This window comes from Acipenser ruthenus, chromosome 27 (assembly GCF_902713425.1).
Source record: "Acipenser ruthenus chromosome 27, fAciRut3.2 maternal haplotype, whole genome shotgun sequence".
In the NCBI taxonomy this organism is placed as follows: Eukaryota; Metazoa; Chordata; class Actinopteri; order Acipenseriformes; family Acipenseridae; genus Acipenser; species Acipenser ruthenus.
The window spans coordinates 16,892,401-16,914,859 of record NC_081215.1 but is presented as its reverse complement, the minus strand read 5'-3'; the positions used below and the strand labels follow the sequence as shown (position 1 = coordinate 16,914,859).

General features: G+C 39.2%; 1 protein-coding gene across 4 annotated transcripts in view; it reads right to left on the bottom strand.

The window, feature by feature from the left end:
* Positions 1-22,459, bottom strand: part of LOC117431967 (phosphatidylserine synthase 2) — a 48,487-nt gene that overhangs the window by 15,315 nt on the left and 10,713 nt on the right. For all 4 annotated transcript variants that reach the window (XM_059002050.1, XM_059002049.1, XM_059002047.1 and 1 more), the window contains 4 exons: positions 20,975-21,076; positions 14,811-14,893; positions 6,850-6,917; positions 2,356-2,490 (listed from right to left, as the gene is read on the bottom strand). In XM_059002050.1, coding sequence (XP_058858033.1) covers positions 2,356-2,490; positions 6,850-6,917; positions 14,811-14,893; positions 20,975-21,076 — 388 coding nt within the window. The remainder of the gene's footprint in view (positions 1-2,355; positions 2,491-6,849; positions 6,918-14,810; positions 14,894-20,974; positions 21,077-22,459) is intronic.

Here is a 22,459-nt window from a genome sequence, read left to right as displayed (position 1 = left end):
ATCTACCTGAAGCAAGTTTACCATGCTTCTCAATTCCACAGACACCTTGTCTAAGCACCTGGCGGGTTGCCAGGGTAGCACTGAATCAGCTCCTGGGAGCTCTGCATTCGTAGCTGGTTAAGCTGACGCTCACAGCCCTGGGTATGTTTGAGGAATTTGTAGGGTAATTGCTAACAAAGAAAGAAGTGCAGCTGGGTCATTTAAAGCTGGACTGAAGACAAAGGGTTAAAAACGGTGGGAGAAAACAACGGCTTACGGAACAACAACAACAACAACAACAAGATTTTGACCTTATTTTCATGCACGCAAAATGAGATTCCAGTCCCTGGTACTGATGAACTTTCTATTGGTATACAACCATGAGTAAAGACCATTCTTTCTACCTGGCTAATGCCATATCAAGTTAGTTCTCTGAACTTATAGGTCAGGGTTCAATCCTTGATGTTTCCTATATTACTGGTGTGCTATTTTAGGAGTTCTTCAGGAGGATGGGTTGAGCCCTGATGTAGTTGTAATTATATTAATCTGTTGTGTGCAGGGAGTCCATTACTGTTATAAAAGATGTCATCTTGTGCAGTTTGTGCAGGAAGATTACTGTACGAAGAGCTGGCGGCTCCAACTATGCAAAATGGTGTATCTTATAATAAGACAGCCTACATACAACATATTATAAAATCACAAACAAAAAATGTACTCAGGAACTACTAATACACATTTAAAAAAGTGTTTATATTATTATTATTTTAGAAATGTGTCATATGGACTATGCACAAGATTACATCTCTAACAGGATAAGATGGACTGGAATTTAGTGATTGGTTGATTCCTCATGTGATTTACAATTCATAACTCTTCTGTACTGCACCTTGAAAAAAAACAAACACACAGAGAAAAACAGAACAAAAACAAACAGGAAACTGGAAGAACATTTTCTTCTGTTTCTTTAATAACACTCTGTAGAGGCCAGCTGTAAACATGATTTCGCAACTTGGGACTGGGTTTCTATAGGGCAAAGATTTCTGAAAGCAAAATATAAAACTAGTCATGCACCAACTAATTTTTTGCTTGCTATATTGTGGCTGGGGAAAATTCAAGTTTCGAGTTAACACAGAAAAGCAATAATTATTCCTTTTTTATCAGAGAATTTCGTTTTCATCCCTGGTTAATTTTAAGCATGCCTAATCATAAACGTAATCTATTTACCTAATGTTAATAATGCTTGTCATTTTTTACTTAGTCAACGCCCCACCCCACACTTTTGCCTTAATGACAACTTTATGCCCATTGGGCCCACTTGGCAGAATCCGGCATTTTTTTTATTCAAATAAGACATGTGTCACTATATGATTTCTGCTTTTCACAGTGTTACTGGCGAGTTGAAATGAAGAACTAATGCACTTTGTGGATATCCGTCCCGCATTTTTGATTTTGGCGCTGTGAAGATTGTATTTTAGAATGTTAAATTCAGTTTTTCTTTTTTTTTTTTTTTTTTTGGTTCTTGCTCAATTTGCATACCTTTCCATACGTTTACAAAATATCAGCTCATTCTAAATTCATTGCTGTCTCCATTTACAGAAATGTAGGACTTGAAGGACTTTACATACGCAGACACACGTATACAAAGAATGTGGTCGGACTGGAATTTGTCTAGGCCCTTGGGTAAGCGTGTCAGTTTGAATATTGCCTCAGATGAACACTTCAAGGACTGCTTTAGGAATGTTTCTGAAGTGTGTTTATAAACATTATTTGAAAATAGTACCTATGGGTAGCATTGTAGGCTATGAGGTAAATGGTTTAGGGTGTTAGGCTTTTGTTTGTTTCATATCTTGACTGTTTTCCCTTAAATATTTACACTGCGATGCCACTATCAGCTGTATGTGTGTTGACCGATAAACTTTCTTACCAACTGCCAACAAATTGTTTGCTGTTTGTTAATATGAATGCACGATAATACAGTTTAAAAAAGGACGGGGACAGAATTGGGCTTCAGTACTGCAAAGCCCATTACATCCCTATTTTCTGCATGGATCATTATATGATATGCTAACTAACAATGAGATTGATTGTGGGGATGCGAGTTGGGGAAACACATCAGAATTGCACACAGGTTGCAGTGGACAATGCTTTACCTATGGGATTTAGTGCAAATTAATTTCCCCCCCTCACTTCCTCATAATCTTTGTCTTGGCAGAAGCATTTTCCACTCGCTAGCAAGCATGTGGAAATAAGGATCTTTTTGGACAACAACACAAACTGTGTTTCATCATGTGACCCTGCATTAGCCAATTGGGATGCAAGTTTCAATCTAGTTCAACAAAAGCCACTTCTGGTCAAAACAGAAATACGAACACTTACCCAGATATTGTGAAAAGGGTCTGTTTTGTCCCCCGGGTCGTAGAGAAGGCAGTTTCCTCCATAACCCTTCTCAGGCAGTGGTACACCCAACTTGGGGTCAATAAACTTCATAAACTGTCTGCCATCGTGCACAGTCTGTAAAAAACAAAGCATCTGTGAGGACTGGCCTTGAAAGGCAGAGGTCGCTGCACAAATAAAGCAACCAGAAGAAGTTTTAGGTCTCCTCACATGAGAACATTTGTGTCCGTTTTTTTTTTTTCTGCAGTGTCCCACATTCACAATATTCTACAGAAGGGATGTACAAATCCAGTCCTCCAAGTGTTACAGGTACCATTAAATAATGAACTGATTAAGACCTGAAAGGAAGTTAAATTGATTCAATTCAGTATTTAGGTTCAGGAGGAACAAAGAATAGGAGAGCTGTGAGGACGGGACTTGTACGCCTCTGTTATTGAGCCAACACTTTTTCAAAATGCAGACCTTGCTGCCTAGCTTTTTTGTTTACATTCCCAAAGGTAGTTTTAACTGTAGGGACACAAGCTTCCTATTTCACTCCAAAAGAATCTATTTTCACTCGTAGAAGAGTAAGTCAAGGGGTGTTCCTCACACTACCTCAGTGATAGAAAGAGCTGAGTAAGTTTTGTCTCGAAAACCTTGCAGTGTTACACTTGGGATCTCATTATTCACTTAAATTACTGAAAAAGGCTAGCTCTAGTTTATATCAAAGCACGCTGAGGGAATTCTTTTAGCTGTGCTGAAAACATTTTCAAGAATAAAATCACTTTATGAAAAAAACAAAAGGAAAATCATGTTAATTGCACAGGAATCACTTTGCATGGAAATGAGAGGTGGGTTTTCAGCTAATCCCAGGTCTGTCTGTAGCTGCAGGATGTAACAAAATGTGTACAACTTGCTATCATGTCACAGTTAGGGCATATTCAAATAACCAATTATTAGTCTACAATATCTCCATCGCTTTCATTGTGCTGCAAAGCCAAGAATACATAATATGTCAGCTTGCTTTGCTTTAGGAGTATTTCATGTTTTCATTTTCCATATGCATGCACCAAGAGATGATGTTATGAGGACAGTTTGACAAACTATAGATCAGCAAACACATTCAACCTCTGAATACTGTAGGAAGCAGCTCTGTAGTAATGGAAAACACCTTTTTGTATTTTCAGCTTACGCTCTGAATTATAGCATTGTTTCAGTGTCAAGGATGGGGTTTGCTTCATTATCATGGCAACTCGAAACTGACTGGTACAAAGAGATATCCACCAACCAAATGATATTTGGTGATTCATAAACACTGCACAATTGGATTACATAACTTGTCCTTCCTTTTGTTTCAGGGTTACACGTAGACTTGGCTGCAGTCTGTTTAGATTGTACATTCCCTGACTACCCAATTGGATTTGGCATTGCCCTGGCTGGTTTGGCGCATGTTCTCCTGGTATACCCTGGGTCCATTGATTACTCTGGTAGGCTGATCCAATGCCGTCATTTACTTGAGCATTGTTGCAGATCAAGTTCACCCAACAAGGCTGCACTTGTATCCTGATGGCAAGGGTTACTTTCAAGATGATAATGCACCCATCCACCGTGCCAGAATTGTGCATGACTTTTTCAGACATTTTCCTCAATCCTGTTAAGTATGTCTGCGTTTGACTTGAACCACCTGCATTATTGGTCATTATGATCCTCTTTGCACCAATTCCATGAAATGAACATCCCTTAATATACGTCCCAGCGCATTGTGGAGTCACATTGTGTCAAGGCTTTATCAGGGAAAACGGTACAGGTATAAAATGTGGCCAGGCAGTGTACCCTTCATGACTGACTACTTGTAAATCTGGAATGAAGCAAATACAACACATGTTCTGTAATAAGGTTTTCTTTATATGGTGTGTGATTTACTGAAAAGATATGAATAACTGTCATGTCTTGATGTTATAGGTATAGCACTTACAATGTTGACGTTGCAAAAAAATTTACATTCATAAATAAATAAATAAATAAATAAATAAATAAATAAATAAATGCACTGCACTTTCAAGACATGGAATTACAAGGTTTAGGTGATGAGGACACAATGTGGCTAACGTTTTCTAGGAGACCCTTTTATTTATTTAGTTGGCTGTTTATTTGCGCCGAGTTCAACAGTGGTGGTGTACACAATATGAACCGCTGGGTCAAAGTCCGCTGCCTCTAAGCTTCAGCAGAAGTAGAGTTGTAATTTTCAGAGTGCTAAATAAACAAGAACTGATTAATGGATACAGAATTGATGTGCTTGGAAGCAACACATTTTAATCAATATGTGGAAGAGCAAAAATGCTGCTTTCAGGATTGAGTCTTTCTTTAGTTTTTTTTTTTCAAAGCGGAAAACTGATCTGCTTCACTCCGTTTCGATGTTTCCAATATGTCACAGCAGATTGTATTATAAGGAAGAAAGATGCATTTTTAAAGTGTTACAGAGCACCCGGCAGTGTTCACAGGAAACACATTACTGTCCCTTTGCTGTAGCCCATGTTGTCAGTATTGCAGCTTTATATTCTGAGCATGGGTCGTAGATCACCTGGGGAACCTCAGTGTTTACTCTGCAGCAGTCACAGAGAATGTATCTTAAAAACATTACTGTGTCTCCAGATCATGCTCCCTCCTGCAACAATGTTGGTTATCTGTTCCAACAATACAGCACTCACTTCAAGGAGAGCACCAGTATTGTTGCAGGAGGGAGCATAAACTGCACACACAGAAAATAATCTTTTTCCTGGCCAACATTCCTGAATAAACATTAGAAGAACGAAAAAAAAAAGTCCTCTGTTGATTTACCGTGCTGTGTGAATATATATTGAAAAACAAAATACTGCGATACAGAACACAGGACACAGCAACAATAAAGTAATAGCTTTCTTGTAAACACTACTTGAAATCTCTAGTCTGAGAACTCAATTTTTAACCTAATTGTGTTTGAATCGAATTCTAGACTAGTGGAGGCTAAACCAAAGAGTCTCACCTCACCTGGGTCTCGTTCACAATTAGATACCCAATACGCTGCCATCACTTCAGTTACAGCCTGGTGGCACTACAGCACTCTGTGGCGATAATGTGCTCAGCAGGGACAGCACAGATATCAGTGTCAGGGGTTTTCTTGAGTTCAATCACATGTTTGTCTCACGGAAAGAATATTCCAATGTGTGAAATACCTGGAGGTCGTCTTACATTATTTCAACCCTTCTTGCCATTACATAGCCTGGTCTGGTATTGACTTTAAGGGTCTAAAAGATCCTGCCTACAAGTGACAGCAAAAAATAAATCTTGACAATGGAAGTTGTTGCACCTTTAATGGAACTACTGTACCAAACTGTATTTTTGCAGAACAGAACGTGCCTATTGTCACAGTCTTATTTTTCCATTTGATTAGAATGTTATGTAGACCCACTTGTGCAATTCTGCACATTTTTAAGGTGACTTTTCCTACTTTGCATCCATTTTTTAATGAGTGCCATCTTTAAACAAACAAATCTTTTATTTACTTTATCTCATACAACAAACTGAAAACTGAAGTTGTTTAAAGATGGTGCTCACATTAAAAAAGAATGAAACATAGGAAGACGTGGCAATAGATCAAGTTCATTTCTGCAAGTAAACCCTGTGGTAGTTCAATTAAGGTGAAACAACTTCCTTAGTAAATATCTAATTTTTGACCGTGACTTGTAGGCATAAATCCCATACACACAATACCTAAGGGGTTCAGTCTGGGTGGGGGGGTTTCAATGTCAGAGAAAGTCTTTGTTCTCACTAGAGGAGGATGAGATTCTAAATGAAAGGTTTGACGTTTTATCAGCTCATTTGTCTTGGGTTATTATTGATTGCTTTATATGTGGCGGTGGTATTAAGATCCGCCACAGTTTATTGCTACAGACCCCATGATGTTTTATCTATAATGTAAAAAACAAATGTTGTGCCTGCAAGATGCTGCTGGATAATAAAGGGATGTCATTATTCTGATTAAATCTTGTCCTAACAGGAACAAATGTTTCATAGGAAAATTATGTGAGGGACCAATTTCTTGTAACACTGGAAGTAAACCGTGGAGAAAACAATTCTGTTGGCTTTGTGAGAATGTTCTTTAGTATTAAACTATTAGGTAAATGTTTAAAACAAAGATCAAATGTCAGTCAAACCATTTTAATATCACTTCAAAAGGGACGGTTTATAAATAGTGACAATAACCAGAGTTAACTTTATCATGACTTCACCAATAACCTGGAAAAATAAGTATTACAATAAAGAACAAGTGTTGAGATGACAAATCCGCCTGCTTTACTGTGGAACGTCAAGTATAGGTAATGATGAATAAAATGCATTAATAAAGTGTCTACTATACTGTGCAGCAACATGAAACTTTTAATGGTATGCTTAGAAGGATTTGAGATATCAAGCGAGACAGAAATCTGTTAGTTTTTTCTTGGTCTGGCAATAACCTACCTGAAAGAGGATGAAGATGAGGAAGAGCTCATACACCACGCTGACGCACAGCCAGAATCTCCAGTAAGCTGCAGAGACATAGAATTACAAGAGAGTTAATATTTCAGGCTAAATTCACTCCTTCACATGACTTCCATCTGGGTCCAAAACCAGTTCATGTCACAAGACAAGTCTGGTGGTTCTAATCACAAACATCAAAAAAACTAACACATAAGCAGATTTAGCAGAAGCCCAGGACTGAGCAGCAGGCAGGGGGTGTTCAGGTGCTCTCGCTCCACACAGCTCATGCCTGACTGGAGCCGGTATATATTATCTAAAGGCGATCACAAATGCACTTGCAGTCTACATTAGCACTAATTCATTTACAATGGTATTTTAAGAAGACAGCCAGCATTGCAATTTAATAGAATAGGTAAACCGACACAATAAGAGATTACAGTTGCTATTCCGTAAACACATCAATATATAGGACTCAACAATATTAAAAACACTGCCATTATTTCAGTCACTTTACAAAATTCTTCCATACTGCAGTTTGTCAGGATTTTTTTTTTTTTACATCCCCAGTTTTGCTGCTTAAAGCTTAAGGTGCAAGCTTCCTCACTCCTTGAAACCTGTCTGTCACAAAGTCACTGTGCTGGAGTCATGATTTTCACAGAACCACTAACGATACTTAACCAGATGGCACATGTAATGCTTCCCTGTTTGCCACTAGGTTATGAATGTACTTTGCTGCAGCTACAGCATCACACCAGATCAAGGCTGATCTGATATCGCTTACAGCTTTCAGCCTCATTCAGTGTAAACTTTTGAACATGATAACTCCAGGGTTTGTTTGACCTACAGGGCAGGTTATTTCTAAATTCCAAGAAGCTGTAGCATAATTTAGTCCACTTGGATTACATTAAAATCACACCTAAAGTAGGACAATTACTGTATATTTTTGAATGTGCAAATTATCTTTATTAAGTGCCCACATTCATCCGAGGATCATAATAACTATATACATCCCATGTACACACGTACTGCTTAAATGCTGTGCATACAGTCAGCAGCACATGCACTGCAAATAATAAAACCCAACACCTTAGCAATATCTACGGAATAAGGGTATTAAATGATCTCCACAGGTCAAGACTGGCTCACTGGGTAGAAGGAAGTATATTATTAGAGTGGACCCTAACAGTTTACTATTAGGGTAAAGAGGACTGAAGGTCAGTTTGGTGGGCTGTTGCTCCTCTTCGTGCTACTGTCAACCCTTCTGGCCAGGTGCCTGATAAGCTCAAGCGGACACCTGCAGGGCTGGCCTTTGTCCTCCAGAAGGCAGCAGCTCGCCCTCAGACTTCTTGTACACTTGTGGAAAAGCCCCAAAAAGTTTCAACACAATTGCATAAGCTGTTCTCTGGATTTACATAAAAAATGCAAGTTTGACATGATCGTGTGCGTGTGTATGATAGACCATCCCTGCTGGAGAGATAATATTGATAACTTTATACTACATATATTCTGGAGTAGGCACTGATATTGATGTGATTCAGCCATGTGAAGTTTCTTTGTATCAGATAGTTAGCATTAGATGGCTTGTATCAGTCTCTTTCTTTTTTTTTTTTCTTTTAAATCAAGGCAGTCCTGGTAATACTTTTGAAGAGCCGATACCGTTTATTAGATTAGCTATGATATACAAACACTAGTTTTCAAGCCCTTGGCAGTCTCTTCTTCAGGTGTAAGTGGAAATGTAATATGGGTGTGTAGCATCTTGCATCATACAGCACCCTATGTCATACTCTATACACAGTATATTGTGTTAAAGTATAATGCTAGTGATTACATAACTTGAAGTCCATGCACAGGTCATCTGGCACACATACTGTATCATGCACAGTGGTTTAAAGGATAACTCTCCTATTGGCTGTTCATTTTCCTAAGCAGAAGCCAGGCGCATTGGCACAACGTAGGGTTAACATGTAATAGAACAGGATTTCCTGCATCCACTTCAAGAACTAATTTTGTCAGCCTGTTTTTTCCTGCCAGTTTAAATATACCCATACAATTAAAGATACTCCCCAGTTAGAGGATGTTTTGTGAGCTGCTCATATTACTTTAAATGGGGAACTAACCAAAGCTTTAAACCAGCCTCCAAGACTTTATTTTCTCTTTGACTCTGGTGAAGTCCTCCACATTGCAGATTCACTCCGTACAGTGCAGCACTGGGTGCCCACCTGAAATGTGAAACTCCTTTAGCTGCACATTTCAAATGGTGTCAGATCCGAATAACTGCTGCACAAGGAGTGAATCTACAGTAAGGTGGAGGAATACACATCTAATTCAAAGTGAAATGAAAGCCAACTAAAAGATCAACAGAAAAAATAAAAGGGATGTTTTGCTTTTCAGGGAACAAGAAAGCCCTGCATATTACCCCTTTAAAATAACGACCTTCCTTGTTGAAGCAGAATCGGAAAATGAAATCGGCAACACCTTGTATATTTCTGGGTCCATCACCATTACCAACTAGAATTAATCTTATAAACGGTACGAGGAAGAAGCAGCACCACACAAAATGCACAGCAATGTAAAAAAGCAGGAAGAAAAGTGGCTTATGTACAACATTAGGAGCCTGCAGAAGCAACTCAAGAACGATTGACAATGCAAATGTACCAGGAAGTACAAGCTGCCTTGAATACTAGATATATCATCTCTCACTGTAGTGCAGGCAGCTGTACTCACTAAGGACTTGAGCTACATGAAAAGACTGTTGTTTAACATAATAACTCTATTGGTGGTGTAATAGTTTGCAATCAGATGTTGCATTAGAGTCACTCCATTTTAAGACATGGATACAGTTATGCCAAATGTCTTTGTTTTTGCATAGTAACGATAACTGTAATTTTCACATCAATAATGCACATTTGTATCATTTAGCTGGGGAACGTATGTTACTGACAAGCCTTATTACAGCGCTCCCCCTTTATAACACTGTAGGCGGTAGCCATAGTTACGAGATATATGTGTTCCGCCTTATAATGAGCATGAACGTGCTGGTGAAATGGCATTATGGGGAAATGGGAGCCTTGTAACTGGTTCTGTGGTATAAAAGACCACCTTACAAAAGCGGGACCACTTTAAAGCTCTGCTAAGTAGGTTACACAATATCAAGGGTCAGCACACAGCTTCATCTACCGCACTGATGAGCAGAATAAAAAGCAATGACACAGCTGTTTCTGAACCACAGATCTTGGCACTCGCAATACAAGGAAGCTTGGAATGGCTCCAGCCCCAGCCTTCCTCTGTGTGTGTTCTGATGACATTTGATTCCATCTGAAACAAGTAGCCTGTTGCACAGCTTTTTGTGTGTTGGAGATGGGAGTGAACCTGCAGCTTTTGTACTATAAACTGTATGAAACACAACTATTCCAAGTGCGTAATCTCTTGGCTCGGACTAATCTACGCTGAAGTTCAGTCTTAAGTCTCCACAGTTCCTTAGAAAAACATCCTAAGATTCGGTCCTCTCTGCTGGCTCTGTGGATTCCTGTGTGAGAGTGTTGGCAGGACGATTAGTCCCGACTCAATAGATCTCGTGTAACAGACAAGTGACGGAAAAAAGGAGAATCTTTACAGGATTCCGATATCCAGGACGAAGTTTCGATTTGCTTAAGCTGCTCACTATGTAACGTTTAAAATGCTCAAAATGCACAAGTGGTCTTCTTTGTTAAATACTTAATGACTCAGGTTTACCATCCCTTAATTTTGTGACAAACCAGAGATTCTGCATTCGAGTAAAATGACCTTGCATCCCACAGTGTATATGTAACAAGTATGTTGGCTTCCATCAATGAAAGCTTGTGATACGATACAAGTCAAGGCAAGTATGGGTTAGATTTCAAGGCTAGCAGTCTAAGAACATGCTGTCTCAAGTTAACAAAGTCTTGTAAGCAAGTTGTTTAAAAGGGTAGATACAGAACTGAGGTTTCGAGTGTCCGTGTATCAAATACCTCTGAGCTGTATTCAAGAGCAGGAGCCAGTTAAGGCTTACAATTAAAATACAGGCACGTGAGAGGCTTGAAACACATGCTCTCCGTTTCAAACAATGGGGTACAAAGTACTAAGCAGCAGCTTGCAATAATAGTTATCTTAAATGTAATCTTCCTTTAGATTCACTTTGTGAATATGGTTTTCTGTTTCAGTCATCACGTCCTGATGACTCATTTAGTTTAAAAGATCCCCTCTGGCTTCAAAAGACTGTAACCATTAATCTGTACCTCTACAACCCGGTTTCTCAGAGACGTCGGATTCAGTGGCCAAGAGTTGCGTCGCACAGTGAAGAACTTATCTGAAGCAGCAGAGAGGAGCAGCAACTGGCTGTGGTTGAGACGGAAAGATTCTGGCTGGGGATCTCAAGCACAATAGAAAGAAAGAAACGCTGATGTATGGGTAAGTAAGCTGGGCTGAGTTGAGTGGGGGACAGAGGGGGGTGATGCTGGGACGCCAGAATCACCGTCGAGCCCTTTTGAGGTGTCGTGGGCTAGTCGACGAAACACCGAGGATGGAAGGTGCCCACTTGAAGACCCCAGAGATGTACCCTACTTAGCTCAATCCAGACGGTTGTCATGCCGATGCGCTGGGGAGGCCGCACTGTGGTTGATCCCCGGAGCCAGCATCGCAGCCGTTGTGTGTGCTGATGCGCTAGGGAGGCAATAAGCTGATCCCTGGAGCCAGCATTACACTTCAGCCATCAACACCAGACAGAAGGATATCTACATCATCATATGGAAAGAAGCGCAAATGGATGGAGACACAGATGGATCACATTAGTTTACTATAAAGCTACGTCTTATTTGGTGCTTATCTTGGCGAAAGCCGAGTTCAAATCAGCATGAAGTTTTAACATCTACTCTCGTGTAATGGAAATCTGTACCTCTGAAATCCCCTTTTGGATGTAAAAAAAATATCACATAGAACAAATGTGGCATTCCCAGGGCGGCAGAAATACCTTCCCAGTTTGGTGGCCAAGTGACCACCACGACACTGAAGATTTAATTTCACAGTCAGAAGTGAACAAATTCCAGCTGCTAACACCAGGCACAACTCACTGAAACCACTTGACTGAGCTCACTACCCCTAGAACACAGAATCCTGAGTCTATCACAGCACTCTGCGATCGTCCTTGTTTATCTAAGCACACTTGTATCCTTGGTGTGCAGCACAGTGTGTACCTGGGAAATGCAGTTTTCTAACTGAAATTCACATCATGACTCACTCAATTCTTCGGTCGCCAGAGCGGTAACTTTAATTTTATTTTTATATTGGCAGCAGGTTTGTTTAGGCGGCAAATGCCAGGTTGGGCATTTCCTACATCCATTGGGGACAGAGTGTTGGAGGGGGACGGGTTAATGGTTACACTCTGTGTAGCAGCTGTACTAAGGAAGAAAAAATGTTGGAGAGCTCTGTTGAAGCCACAGGGGTGCGTTAAACATCTAAGTTCTAAGACGTCAGCAGGATGCAATGACTGAAATCAGAAAACTATATACAAAGTGACGATTACATTTAATAAAGCATGGTCACTGTCCGCTTACTATCACCACAGTAAAATGTCCTGGCCAGAATATAATGGAATTCAAAAGCCTTTAAAACATGGGGGAATAAAATCTCTTATGGCTTTATTATTTATATATACTGGATTCTGCCGAGTCACGATAAAAATCAAGAAATGCAGTTAACATAATTATTGACTGGTGAAATACAATTCAAAGCTGCTGCAGTATGTCCACTGTTTTGTCATTCCAAATCTTTTCACAAAACAAACATTAAACTATAAAGCTGCAGATCGTTCAAACCAGGGCGTTGACCCGGCAGAATCCAATATACACATTGATGTTAATTTAGAGTTACTGACTGGGAAGTGGGTGTCTAAATTATGTATGAGGTCAACTTATACATTGAGCATACTCTAGCACAGCACTAAGGATAGTACTAGTTTCATAAAAGGCATCTTACATTTTCAAGTAGCACAAACCATTAAAAAGAAATTACTGCAAAACAGGAGCTTCCTTTTACCGCCTCAGGAATTTTGCGGCAGCTACTCCTTAGTAAATTCATATTATTTCCATATGATGTGAGCTGGTAGACCCAACAGGTCAAGGACAGTACTGTGTACCACAGGTATAACAAGGTTTATTTTTTCCTCCTCACAGCAAAATGCCAACTACACTCAAAGTGGGTACTTTACTGTACAAAAGGTATGCAAACAAGTCAATCTATCAAAAGGTGATTCTGGTTTAGTAAACACACAATGACAGCCTCTGTTAACCACGTGCCAGATTTTCCACAAGATTGTCCGAACAGTCAAGCAGGAGCCAGGGTGCTGCTGTTCATGACGCCAATAGAAGAATTCCAGGCAATCGTACGTATTATAATATTGCCAACACTTCATATATCTGACATTTTTCATTATGAAGTATGTACACGTTATGGTAAATGAGCATTTCATTATTTTTGTGATGCATATTGCGATACGCATTGTATAGTGAAATTAGTGTATTGCTACACCACTACCTTTTAATTAGCTGAAGAATGCGAATGAATTATTCTGCAAGTCCCATTGGATAAAGAAGTGAAGTCTACACCCAAAATATTCAGTTAAATATTAATTATTATGTTACAAATTACAAGGACAAAGTCATTTAGTAAAGGCATAATCGTACATTTAAATATGACTCATTTTCTATTAAAATTGTATTTGATTAAAGTAAATGTGTGGGACTGATGAATCTAATAATCTTTACACTAACTAAATCTCCTGATAAATTCCAGTACTGAAGCACCAACAGATTTAGGCCTACCCTCCCCTCACAAAAGAGCCACTCTTCTTGAGCAGCGCTGACATATTAAAAAGGGCATTCTGGGAATTTCATTTTAAATCTGCTGCGCAGAGAGCCCGGGGACATCTGTTCCATTACTGCTTTATCAGTCCGGCACATTTCTTCAGCACCAAATTGATTTTTCTAATTAAAATTTGATTTTTGTAATGACAAATGCAAATGTGTTTCTAAAATTGTCATTCCAAAAACCACACATGAAGTTTGGATTTACATACAGGACCAGATTTACATACAGGTGAATTTCAACAGCCATGATGTGGCCTGGTCAGCAAAATAACATACCCTATAAAAACTAAAACCACTGCTCCAAACAATGTAGTGATATTCAGGAGATGTGTACTGTATATTCAAGTGTTAAAAACCATAACATCCTGAATTGAAATAATGCTGAACACCCCTCTAGGGTCACTTAAATATAAAATGTGCACCAGGTGAGGTGTCTAGCTGGTAAATCACAAATATCCTACAGTACAGTACAGTACAGTACAGTCTCTGCTAGGAAAGGGGATCCCATTTTCCATCCTACATATGTCCATACGGTGTGTGATCACCACCAATGCAGACCTGTTATTGGTTGCACATACTGGAAATGAGTTTGCTCACATGCTTAATCTACACACATGAAAATCCCTTAACTATCTGGAGAAATGTAGACAGAACTGAGCAGAACTGTCTATTTGCAACAGGACAGAAGAACAGCTCGGAAACTGTATTAAGGCATTTTATTACTTCCCCCTTCAAGGACACAAAACACACTGCAGGGGTCAGTACCATGAAAAAGTAGGTCACTGTGACTTGCATTCACACAGCAGTTCCATCAAATCAGAAAGTGGCCAGACAGTTATTTTATGTTCTCAGATAGTGGTTTTGATCATTTTTTAATAAGTGTGTTATTGCCTTAAAAACAAGTATGAATAATAATTTGAACTGGAACAATACTTGTTTTTACTTGTTACTTGGCACACTACCACTTACATCCAATATAGTTTTGTGGCTGTGAATATGCATCACCATAACAGTAAATGCATTATTATTATCATTATTATTATTATTATTATAATTAATAATAACAAAGATTATTATTACCTGGATGGGGCCTTGAGAAAGGTCCGTCTTTAGCCTGCGTTACTCCAAAGCACAAGAACACCAAGATGCTGGCAACAATCCCTCTAAAAAATAAAGACACCACAAAATTAAAGGCTTATAGGATTTATACCATAATCTCAGTTAGTGCAGCATCTTCTCGATGCTGTTCAGAACAGTTAATATCAATGAATACGGGATAGAGGCAGACTTACTAACGTTTCTGATAGGCCATTGCGGAAATACATTTCTTCTGTTAGATTTTGTGGAGGGAATCACAAAATAAGTGAGGCACTTTATTGAAAGGTCAACACCTTTCACTTGTATGACAGCTCCTATAATCCCAAAGGATGCAATTATTAATATGAACTGTTGGAGAACATGGAAAATGAAGAATGAACGCAATACAAGATGCAAGCATTTACAGTTTTGTACACTCTGTTAGTTTTACAGAAAAAGTGGCAGAGAAGGTATAAGAAACTGATAGGTGCAAGATTGCAGTGCTGACAGCAGAAATCTGTGCATAAAACAACAGCGGCAGTTTATCAGCAGAATAAACTACATTCGCCCAGTGCTGGAGGGCCCGATACACCCAAAATAGCATAGTTTACACAGTTTGAGAACACAAAAGAGCAAAGGAACACACCAAGATACCACAGTTGAGGTATAGTGTGAGAACACGAAAGAACAAGTACAAAACACAATCAAGCCAGAACTGGTTTGCTTTCTGCAATAGCAAGCTTTAGATCACTTTAGTTCAAGGCATGTCATTTTCTCTGCATGAGACCCTCCACAGGTGTAGCCCACAGGGTGTTGTCCTGTGGTGATTGGACCTACAAAAGGAACGGGGGAGGGAAAAACCAAGGTGCACATAGGTATTAAAGAGCGTGTTTCTGTATGCATTTTTTAATCAGCTTGCTCTGTAATGGGAAAACGATTCCCTGCATACATTAAATAAACTGAACTAATATCTTAAGAAAAGGACTCTGTGCATTTCTTTGCATCTAGGTCACATCAAGAAACAACTACTCACTACTACGAGATCACCTTCATGAACAAACAGAAATAAAAGACCTTTCTCCAACAGAAAGAAAATGACATGCTTGTCATATAATAATTGTGAATAGGCTGACAAGAACGTGTACTGTGCAAATCCCGAGGCCACAGAAGCTTGTTTTTGCTGTTCTCTTTTAATTGCAAAAAAAACCAAAAAAAACAGAACATTTTTGTTTATGTAGGCAAAGAAAATGGATCAAGAACTTACCGAAACCATAAATCCGGCATTTATTTATTTATTTTAATTTAAAAAATGATGTTATAGTTATGTTCATTCAAGTTGCCTATTTTGTTCTCCTTACAATCACCCTCTTTTGTTGTATAATTGTACACAGTACAGGTAGCATGGGCACAAGCTGACTAAATAACTCCAAGCACCGAACAGCAGCATTCCTGGAAATGAATTGATCCTCTGGTTTGGGGAACATTGCTTTGTCAGGGTCATTTGGGAGAGAGAATTTTTGTATGTGCTACGGCCCTCATGAAACAATTTTGCGGCCTGCAAATTTGGGAACTCCTGGGTTAGCGAAAGGAAAGACGACGTTAACGGTTTTAGTGGCCTAGGACATGCAGAATACCTGCATGCAAGGCATGCAAACTGTTTTTTAACCTAGTATAGTGCCAGATACCGTGCTTTAAAAGGGAAAATACAGATTTGCTATATTTCATTTGAGACCTATATAGAAGTGCACGGCAGTTGATATTCTTTTTTTTGTTAGCAGATTGATAGATATCAAACCTTATTTTATTAAGTTTGAAAATAGAGCCCCATAAAAATGATGCTTCTCTCAAAGGACACAAACTCTTAAGAGCACGCTCTTGAGGAAGCAAATTGCAATGACTTCCTTTAACATTGATAGCTGGGTTGTTATCTGACACAAACAGTTACAGCAATGATTGAAGAGAACACAATGGGGTTTTCTGTTCAACCAGACAAAGGATTACAAGCAGCAGTTACAAAGCTGCCAAAGAAAGAACAAACAATAGGGTGCAGTAATTCTACAGATTGCAGGGGTCGGACTAAATGCTATAACCCCACTGATATAGATGTTTTGGATTGTATCTGGCTATTACAGTATCCGATCTACTCTCAATTAAAAAAAAAAAAAAAAAAGATTTTAACTTTTCAGGTGCAGTGCGATTATTACAAGATTATGCCACCAAACCCTACACTTTCTTGAGCAGAAAAAAAAATATATATATCCTACCTACTTGGGATGGGAATTTTAAAGTTTAAAAAAATCGCCAAAGAAGTGGTCAAACGTTTAATAATATGCTAGACATATAACCAGTCATGTGACAAATTTCACCAAACACATATTTAATGTATTCATTTAAGTAATTTATCATCATATACAGTAGTCCGTCACGTATGCAACTACGTTGGTGCAAGAGTAAGGCGGATATTATAAAAAGGAAGGGGTTTGGCAATTGCCTCCAAGTAGTTTTTCTAATTGGTGCAACAGAAACATTGACACTGGGGAGGGTGTTACACTCAGTCCATCTGGCGCTTCAGTGGCACACTCTGTGTTCATGCTGTAATAGGTGAGGCATGGTATCCACTCCATGTGGTAACAGAGTGAATGACACACGTTTTTCTAACGTTTGTTATATTTTTTAATGAAATGGCATCTCTAAACAAAGGAACGAGGCAAAGCAATGTTTGCAAGTATTTTGAGGAACCGGACGAGAAATGTAATATGTAAATTATGCCAAACAAAACTGCTGTTCCACAAAAACAAAGTTCAGTGTTAAAACATTCAGAAATTACCGTGGATGGAGCTACTGATGGCAGTAAAAAGCAAACATCCATAACAAAATTTGCTATAGAGTGGGCGGAACAGGGCATGATCACGTTATCCCCTTTGAGGACAGTGTGTGTGAATCGTGAATGCAGCAGTTTTGAAATCGATGTAAGATTATCGATGTATGAAAATCAAGTCTTTAACAGCTGGTATTACAGAAGGGCATTTACATTAAATATATACACATAATATCAGACTCACTACAGAATGGTGACCTTATAGTCTGGGTTAACCGGAATATCAGTAATCTACCCTCCAACAAGTAACGTATTTGCTGGAGTAAAAGTCGAAACCCCCCCCCTCCACCACCATTGTGAGGGCGAGATTCAGGTATCTTTTTTATTTCCTAAATATATGTATTAGATATCCTGACAGCGTTTGAGTGGCAGATATGCAAAAATAACAATTTAGGCACTTCTACCTAGAACCGCCATCATTTTATTATTTCACCTCAGCAGTGTCTTCTGGGTGAAGTTACTAGCTGAAAGCATGTCAGTCAATAGGGGGAGCAATTGATTGGTTAACAACAGCAAAGAATCCATTGAAGGGTCGGGCACAATACTATCTGAAAGGATGGCTTGCAAACAGATATTTCTTTAACCAAGTGTAGTAGCAGATGTAAAATAAAAATGTATGTTACTAGAACATTTTTTATTTTTTTTTTTAAACTGGACATTTGAGACCTATATAACGAATGTAAGTGCACCACAGGTAAGATTTAGGGAATTATTGTGTTAACTAATGCTTGTGTTTTTTAGGAAATATTTTCAAGAGAGCATCTGTCACTTCACTTCTCTGAAGAAGCTCACAGACAGAATAGAGCATAGAGAAAATAAGCATTTGTGTGAAAACGTGTTCAGAATTTGGATCTTTATTTGAATAAGCCGATGTCAGAAAGGCCCAACCACTTGAGGAGTGAAACCTAGCAACAGGGGTTGAACGGTTCACTACAGTACATGAACGTTCCCTTTATGTGATACTGTACATGTTTGTGCTGCTTCATCCTCCCACGGTGTCACTGGCACCATTTTCAAAATGAAGTCCTCTTTACCCCTCCACACACCTTGAAAACAGATAGCTTTAACATTCGGAAAACTCCCCGAAAGGCAGGTTTGACTGACTAAGCTTTGTTTGGTGTAATCACTGTAGTTATATGAAAATTGATTACAGCAACCCTGCCAGCTATAGAAACACAGATAACAAAGGCAGACTTCAAGAAACTAGAATCATGTATTCTGGTACCTGCAGCCATTACCTTCCGCAACAGAAAATAGTTCCTATGAACTACTGATACTCAGGTAAGATTTTTCTTTATTTGAGTTGCAATTTTGTGTTCATAGACATTAATCTAAATGTTGCCGTTAACTTTACAGTTCTTAAAGTGACTGTCAATTGTTGCAGAAGGGGGCATTGAAGTGCAGGAAGGGGGTTTGCTTTCATCAGATCATCAGGTCAAAATGTTGCTCCAGCGCTTTCAATTTTCTAGCAACTGTTCCCAATAGTTCTGCAGGGAGCTCTCCGATCTGTGACCCCTGACGGACATAATTTCTCTCGCTTGCAATCGAGCGTTGGATAGTTTCTGTATTAAGGTACTGCGGATGCAATGATGGTGTATATTTGTGTAGTGCCTGCCTTTCTGCATATTCTAGGCAACACTGTTGCTAGGTAATTCATTCCCATTGGCTCTAGCCTATACCATACACTGTGATAATTAAACGTGTTTTGTTTCCTTTGTTAGGGTGAAGATAAGAGGCAGGCGGATTTGCTGGAAGTACTTCTCTAATAATGCTACTGGACACAGGCAATTCCCGGGCTCTTCAAACATGAATCCGCGATGACATTCTTTGCTCCATTCGTTGCGATTTTTTTGATTTTTTGTACTTTCATTATAGGTCATGGTGGCATACTTAACTACGTTTTCATCTGTTTTTATAACAAAAGAAAATAATTTGCTAATAGTTGTCCGTTTCCTTCTTTTCCCCTGCATCCAAAATGTAAATGGACGTCTAACCAAACTTTACTCACAAGACCAGCAGCTGTGTCAGGGTTCAGGGCTTCAGAAAGTTTGATTATTTGAAAATTTCTTTCAGTTATTGCAGCATGATGTTGTGTTTTATCCCCGCCTTCTCGTCTAAGTTTTTTAATTATACTCACAAACACGGTGTTTGAACTTGTGAATTCTGTGTCGCTCACTAGACACCAGGATAAACTTAACGGGGCGTCATTTAAATGTCTGTTCAATCCACCACGGAGCCCAACATAGCTGCTGATTCCGTATTGCTCGCCTTTACAGTTTCAGGATATTATTTAGCTCTTCTTTTGTTAGTTGTGTGAATTAAATGTCTTTTTTTTTTTTTAGACAGCCAGTCATTAAAGCATTTAACAGCCCAACTGGTTTGTTTGGTGATATTCATTTCACTTCTAGTTTTTTTCTAGCACATCAATGTTAGAGTTCTGTACCTCAGCGTGAGGGTTTAACTTTTTCTTTGCTTTGCTTTCGGGAGACTTGCAAAAATGAGCCGATGCAGCTTCTATTTCTACCCATTTATTTATTTTTACTGTTATTTCAATAGGCGCAGTGATACAATCGTGCCACGGGTCTAGTGATTTACCCAAAAGTTACTATACCAGGGGTTATATCACGGCTTAGAACCACCGATTGGCCAATCAGCATGCAGCATTACAACAATCTGTTTTATAATACATTTGTTTTGGTGCTGAGCGTTTCCATACTGTAAAAAATCTACATGTAGATTTTTTACATTCTAAATAATGTATCATTATTTATTAGAAAAGTACAATTCACTACAAAATATTTACTACAATTGACAAAACAGGTACACAAAAATCAAAATAAAAGAAGCAAGTCAGTCTGCTTTTGATGCTGTTGTTTTGTGAAGCCGTTCATATTAGCTTTGATAAAATAGCCTCGAAGATTGCCTGTGTTACATTAGCATTTCACAACTCACATGAATGCAGTGCAATAACAACAAACAGGGAAAGATAAAGGAGTTACGCAATTTAATAGCAGGTGTCAGCTTTTAAACAGCATGGGGGGGTAATCTCTGCAGTCTAATATCAATTCAAGGAAAATAATCAATAGTTTCACGCCAAACAAGTGCAGGCATATTTTAATAAGCTGCCACAGAACTTGCACAGTACATGTCTCAGTACACAAGAGGCATTCTAGACAATTCTAACAATTTACCTGACTGGCTGGCAGACCTACAGGCACAGTGCCAGTATGGAAACGCTCAGCACCAAAACAAATGAAGACTTGCCAGAGGTTTTCACAGGTTTCCTTACCTCTTGGTGTTGTAGGCAGTGTCCTGAGGCGTTTCTTCCAACAGTGTTACATACCCCAGCGCACACGTCAGAATGAACAGCACTGTCACTGTGTGGGCCCTCCTGCAGAGACAAGGGACAGAGAAACAGATCAGAACACAACCCAAACCCACTCCCCCGCACTGCACGCCAGGGCTGTCCAGGAAAGAGTGATCAGAACACAACCCAAACCCACGCTGCACTGCACGCCAGGGATGTCCAGGAAAGAGTGATCAGAACACAACCCAAACCCACTTCCGCAATGCACGCCAGGGCTGTCCAGGAAAGAGTTATCAGAACCCAAACCCACTCCCGCACCACACGCCAGGGCTGTTCAGGAAAGAGTTATCAGAACCCAAACCCACTCCCGCACCGCACGCCAGGGCTGTTCAGGAGAGACAGGTGCTTTAAAAGGATAAACTAGATTTAGTTTTACAAGGCTGTCAAAAAAAAACACCTGCCATAATGCAGTCAATAAGCACAGATGTGTCTGTAAAGCATTTAAATATTGGTCTGGATGATTACATGGCCATTCCTCAATGGTCCGGAGCACTTCTTCAGACTGTTCCTCATAAAACATCAGTAATTTGAACGCCAACTATAAAACAACTTTTGAAGTCTGTCAGATTTGCTGTTGTGCATATACTGTGGTAACTGAAACTGACTTGCAACGGGGAGATTACACTTCTATATACACGGTGACCCATAAGTCAGGCATCGTCTTTCAGGTGTGAAATGCTTTTCAGCACAAAGAGGAACAACTTCATCTCATGTTCACGTGTGGTGCCAGATTAAACCGACAACATCCTGATCTGCAAATGATAGAATATTGCCTAAGATGTCTGATTTATGGGACATTCCATTTCCATACAGGAAGTATCCATTTCTCCTGTCCATTGGAGGTAAATTGGTGTCCCATTTTTGAGTGTAGATGTGCTCCCACACTGGTTTCCCCAGCTGCCGAGTTAGGGTTTGTGACTGAAACTGGAAGACCAAGGTAGCCCCAATTGTGTCTTGTCTAACTTTCATTTTGCAACTTTGCCCTTTTTGAAAATATATCTTGACACAGCTCTGTTCCATTTTTTTCTAGGCTGGCTGTTTTGGTATGTATGGAAAATGTTTTGGTTATATAGCACTCCTTTAAAAGTTGTTAAAAATAATAAATCATTAAAACCAGATATAAAACTAATACACATGCTAACTCCCTAGTCCACATCAATCTTTACAAGCATGCTAGGTTACAAGTTTTGCTTTTACAAGGACAACAGAATAAGACTTTGATTTCTAGTAATCTACATCAGATATTTGACTCCTAGCCACCAACAGACCATACAGAATAATCACTTGATTTAACTACACATCATACAAAGCATCATATTGTGACATTAGCGTATTGTTGCGGTACACTCTGGATACCAGACACTAAAGTCATTCAGTAAGTTATTTGTTTGCTTTTATTATTAAACA